At 52.7% G+C, this 5645-nt stretch overlaps 1 protein-coding gene across 1 annotated transcript; it reads left to right on the top strand.

Moving 5' to 3' along the window:
- The first annotated feature begins 2478 nt into the window (after positions 1-2478).
- LOC108762256 (uncharacterized) lies at positions 2479-4107 on the top strand. Its single transcript, XM_018509187.1, has 3 exons — positions 2479-3521; positions 3730-3860; positions 3959-4107. Exons 1-3 carry the CDS (start codon positions 2479-2481, stop codon positions 4105-4107), a joined length of 1323 nt encoding a protein of 440 aa, XP_018364689.1.
- The last annotated feature ends 1538 nt before the right edge of the window (positions 4108-5645 follow it).

Below are 5645 nucleotides of genomic sequence, written 5' to 3'. Positions count from 1 at the left end.
GTTCGGCGACGCTCGGGTTTCGTTTGACGAAGTCTCGCGGCCTGTAATTATGCTTTTGTTCTTAAAATATGTCGAGCGCACCGCGCTCTCATCGCATACGGTGACCGGGGGTCACCGTAGCGGCATCCGGCGAGTTGTAGCCAGGAACGATGCACTTATGGGGGTGCATCGTTACAAATTAATACGACCGTTAGCGATTACAGGAGACAACTACCCACGCGCATGGGCCTTGTTAAGCAAACATTATGAAAACAAGAGAGTTATCGCGTTCCAATTTCGCCACGTTTACCGCTGTGTCTAAAATGAAGAGTGACACTGCCGAGGAGCTCAACCGCATTTACCATGCCGTAACCAGCGTAGTCAACGGCCAGGAGAGCATCAAAAGGCCCATTAGCTCGCATGGCTTCGGCCTCCTCAATCACCTCATCGTTGAGCTTTTTGATCCAAAGACTCGACTGGAGTGGAAGTCCCTGTCAAGCGCATCAAATGACATTCCAATTCACGAGACACTGGTGGACTTCATCACAAAAAGAGCACTCACGCTCAATCCCGCCAAACCGAAGTCACTCAAGGTCTCCGGAGACCCGCCGCGATCTGCGAGATCACACCACGTCAAACGACACATCGACTCATCTCAGTGCGTCCTATACAAGGGCGAACACAACGTTATGATGTACGAAACTTTCAAAGCAAAATCCGCTGACGAACGCAAAGCCGTCGCTGAATCACACCGATTGTGCTTCAACTGTCTTGGCTCCCATTTGATCGCGAAGTGCCAATCTACCAAGACGTGTGTTACGTGCAAAGCTCGACATCATTCTATACTTCACGATGCGTGTGTTTCGCCGAAACCCTTAGAGGTTAACGCACTGTCGGCAACGCGTCGCGACGATGATCAGAAGGCAATCCTGCTCGCTACCGTGCGGGTATCCATTGCCGACCACCACGGAAATCGTCACGTAGTGCGCGTTGTCATTGATCAAGGATCCGAGGTGTCCTTGATCTCCGAGGCGTTGGTTCAGCATCTGCGTCTGCCACGATCGAGATCCGCAGTCGAAATCTTCGGTATCAGCGGCAAAAGCACCGGACCGAGCAGGGGAAAGGTGACCCTCGATATAGCCTCGCTGACCAATGAGACTTAGTTCACCGCCATAGCCTTGTTCTGCCTCTATATCCGTTTGTCTCTATATCAAGGCGCAAACGGGAAGAACAAGACCGAGTGGCCTCACTTGAAGGGCTCCCGCTAGCGGATCGACAGTACATATCGACGGATCCAATAGAGCTGCTGTTCGGTGCGGAAGTGTGCTCCGTCGTTCTGCAAGAAGGTCTTCGCAAGGGAGGACCCCAAGCTCCCATCGCCCAGAACACCCTTCTTGGATGGATCTTGTACGGAGGTTGCGACCAGGTCAACACCACGACGGAGCGTCGCTCTCTCCAATGCACCGCTGATCACAAGCTAACTGAGCTCGTTCACCGCTTTTGGGAGCAAGAGAGAGAAATGCCCACTCCCGCCGCTCTCACGCCAAACGAGCAGTTGTGCGAAAACATCTTCGCGCTCCATCACCAACGCACTGCCGAGGGACGGTACGTGGTGCGACTGCCATTCGCCTCAACGCCAACTAAGCCCGACGAGACTCGCAAACCGGCCGAACGCCTCTTGACTGCCATGGAGCGACGCTGCGAGCGAGAACCCCGATTTGGAGAACTCTACCGCGCCTTCCTGAACGAGTACGAGGAATTAGATCACATGGAGATGGCTCAAGAACCGTCAAACCTGATCGAAAACCGGTGTTACCTTCCGCATCATGGCGTACTCCGGGAATCAAGGGCCACAACCAAACTCAGAGTCGTCTTCAACAGGTCGCAGCGCACTAGAACCGGTGAGTCTCTCAATTCACAGTTACTAGTCTCGGTGCCAATCTCCTGTCACCTCTCGCGGACGTGCTCATGCGTTGGCGTTGGCACCGGTACGCCATCGTCACGGACATCGAGAAGATATACCGTCAGATTCTCGTTCATCCAGATGACCAGAGGTATCAGCGCATCCTCTGGCGTCACGACGTCTCCGACCCAATACGCCAGTTTACTCTCAAAACCGTGACCTACGGTCTCGCGTGCGCGCCATTTCTCGCCATCCGCACTCTGTGCCAGCTTGCCGGCGACGAAGGACGCCACTTCCCACGAGGTGCCGACGCGTTACGACGTGATTGTTACGTCGACGACATTGTGACCGGAGCACATCACAAATCCGACGCGGTAACCTTGCAAGTCGAACTCCGCCAACTCTGCATCGCGGGCGGGTTTTCTCTGAGGAAGTAGGCTGCAAACTGCTAGGACCTCCTCCGCGGAATTCCAACCGAGCATCACCTTACCAAGGACTCACTTTCATGGGAGCAAGACAACCACTCGACGCTGGGACTGCGTTGGTATCCAAAGAGCGACGAATTCGCCTTTTCCGTTCCACCTCGCACCATCACCATGTTCACCAAAAGAATCGTGCTGGCGGAAACTGCATGGCTCTTTGATCCGCTAGGCTGGTTAGCTCCAATGGTAATTCAGGCGAAAATTTTGATCCAGTCCGCCTGGCTGCAGCGATTGGATTGGGACGCTCCGCTTCCGTCGACCATCGCTGTGAAGTGGCAACGCCTGTTTGAAGGACTTCCATCACTCCAGAAGCTCCGCGTCAGGTGCTGGTTAGGTACCGACAACTCAAGCTCGCATCTCGAACTGCACGGATTCGCCGACGCGTCTGAACGAGGTTATGCCGCCGTGGTGTATCTTCGCATCAATTCGGCCAATCTAATCACGACGCGATTGTTTGTGGCAAAGAGCAAGGTTGCACCTATCAAACCCATATCACTTCCGCGACTGGAACTCTGCGCTGCCGCCTTGCTCACGAATCTACTCGCATACACGCGCACTGTGTTAAACCTATCCACTACACCGGTAATCCTGTGGTCTGATTCCAAGGTCACTCTCTGCTGGATTCATGGCCACGCCTCTCGATGGAAAACTTATGTGGCTAACAGGGTATCGCAGATCCAACAACAGCTACCTGAGTCTCGATGGTGCCACGTCCCAGGAAAGAAGAATCCCGCCGACTGCGCCTCCCGAGGACTCGCCCCAAGCGAGCTCCTTGGACATCCCCTGTGGTGGACGGGCCCCGCCTGGTTGCGCGGAAACGTAACAGAATGGCCAAGCGGAGACGAGGAGCTGCCCATCAAGGACACGCCTGAGCAACGATCCACCACGCACATTGCAGCAACCAGGAGCAATCTACAGCCTGAATTCCTCCTCAAATTCTCAGCGCTGCATTCATTCCTGAGGATCACCTCCTGGTGCCTCCGATGGCGCCGCCGCCCAGCCGGATCCGCTGACGAGGATCGCGACAGGTCTACGCTCCACCCTGCCGAACTTGATGAAGCACTCCTGCAGTGGACTCGAGTAGTGCAGACGCTGCACTACCCGAAGGAGATGACCGCCATTGCAACCAATCGTTGTCTTCCACGAAAAAGTCGCCTGTGAGCACTCGGTCCATACATGGACGACCACGGGATGCTACGAGTCGTGGGACGGCTCAAGCACGCTGTGCTGTCCTTTGACGAGCGGCATCCACTCATCGTGCCTACAAAATCGTGGTTCATGAGATTGATGGTAGAGGCCTACCATCACCGCACTCTGCATGGAGGTGTCCAATTGATGCTGGGGATGCTTCGACTCCGTTTCTAGATCCCACGAGGCAGAGCAGTCGTTAAGCAATGGTTGCACCAATGCGCACTCGCTGGAAGGCTGTCACACCACAACCTCCAATGGGAAACCTTCCACCAGAATGAGTGACTCCTGCAAGACCATTCCTCCAAGTGGGCATCGACTACGCAGGGTCCATTCTTGTCAGGGCGAGCAAAGGGCGTGGCCACAGCGCAAGCAAGGCTTTCATCGCCATTTTTGTGTGTTTTAGCTCCAAAGCAGTTCACCTTGAAGCGGTCTCAGACTACACCGCCGAAGCATTCCTGGCTGCCCTCCGCCGCTTTACATCTCGCCGAGGTCTTTGCTCTGACATCTACTCAGATTGTGGCACCAATTTTTCTGGAGCTGACAAGCAACTGAGAGAGATGCTCGGGGCCTCCTCATTTGACAGACGTCGCATTGCGCACGCTGCTTCGTCAGAAGGGATCCACTGGCACTTCAACCCATCTTCCGCACCACATTTTGGCGGCCTTTGGAAGGCTGCCGTGAAGTCCACGAAGTACCATCTGTGGAGAGTCATTGGCGAAACAAGGCTTACCTTGGAAGAGATGAGTACCCTTTTCGCACAAGTGGAGGCGTGCCTGAATTCCCGGCCAATGTACGCACTTTCGGACGATCCAGATGACCTCACGGCTCTGACGCCAGGTCACCTACTTATTGGGACACCACTACTGGCCATTCTTGAGCCACCCTTAACAAGAGAAAAGGAAAATTTTCTTTCTAGGTGGCAACTTGTTCAGAGGATGAGTGATCATTTCTGGCAGAGATGGTCACGAGAATACCTGCATACGCTGGCTACACGACAACGGTGGATCAAACCAGCAGCATCCCCACGCATCGGATCTTTGTGCCTCATCCGCTCAGAAATCACTCCGCCCAACAAATGGCCATTAGCACGAATCCCGCAGCTGCATCCTGGAGACGACGGCGTGGAACGGGTGGTGACTGTACAAACGGCCTCATCGAAATTAATCCGTCCTGTGGTCAAGTTGGTATTGCTGCCAGAAGCCGTCCATACACTCACATCGTCCGAAGATACGTAAAACAAAAAAAACCTTAGTATTTCTTCTAGTATTAGCCTGTAATACACCGTCATTGTCGAGTACCTCATTACATTACCATATTTCTTTGCATCACACTCTAGTTTAAGTTTCAATCTCTCTCGCCGCTTGTTTCCCATCACTATACACTACCGCGTGGTCCCGTTTACTCACTAACCAGTGACAGGTTCCGTTTAACTTTCAATTTTCACATGGAAACAATACACGGAATTCACTCGAGTAACCTATCATTTCGCATATACATCCCACGTGTACACCTCTGTATTTCGTCGCGCACAGCGAAATAAGCTGAGCAAGATGGCAGGCCACGTCGGAGATATCGATCGCGATGATCGAGCAATAGCGCCGGCCGAATCGATCATCATGATCGCTCTTACTCCTACAGGCCACACTCGCCGCTACTTCTCGGCACGTGTCGTCACGAAGATGACGAGGCGGGCGGGAATGTTTGAGATCATGAAAAGAAAGTTAAAAGAGAAAATTCCGTCGCGGTAAAGAAGTAATAATCAGCATTAAATTGTGTTCATAAAAGGAGCAGTCAAGGTCTTCGTAAGTTCAATCTTAGCATTAGCATGATACATCATTTTGTTGATTTAGAAAAAAACAAGCTCATTTTATACACACAATGCTAACAATAGCAAAAGAGTACCGAACCTTCCAGAACTTGCGAATGTTCTAGAAACTGCGCGATTGCGCACGCGCGCCTCCAATCCTAATCACGGATTTACTGCCGCGCATGGCTATTACTCCACACATGACGGGAGGTAAATCGATGCCGCCAATCAATCAAAAAACAAAATTGTTGGCAAACCTCTATTCGCTACAATAAAAAGAACG

This window comes from Trachymyrmex cornetzi, unplaced genomic scaffold (assembly GCF_001594075.2).
Source record: "Trachymyrmex cornetzi isolate Tcor2-1 unplaced genomic scaffold, Tcor1.1 scaffold2838, whole genome shotgun sequence".
NCBI classification, from domain to species: Eukaryota; Metazoa; Arthropoda; class Insecta; order Hymenoptera; family Formicidae; genus Trachymyrmex; species Trachymyrmex cornetzi.
Note: the sequence above shows the minus strand (reverse complement) of the source record. Positions and strands in the feature narration are given on the sequence as shown.

Coding starts and splice junctions, on each gene's coding strand:
- LOC108762256 (XM_018509187.1), top strand. CDS start 2,479: ATGTTCACCAAAAGAATCGTGCTGGCGGAAACTGCATGGCTCTTTGAT. Junction 3,522..3,729: donor CTTCCACGAAAAAGTCGCCT/GTGAGCACTCGG, acceptor CTCCGTTTCTAG/ATCCCACGAGGCAGAGCAGT. Junction 3,861..3,958: donor CTGCAAGACCATTCCTCCAA/GTGGGCATCGAC, acceptor TGTGTGTTTTAG/CTCCAAAGCAGTTCACCTTG.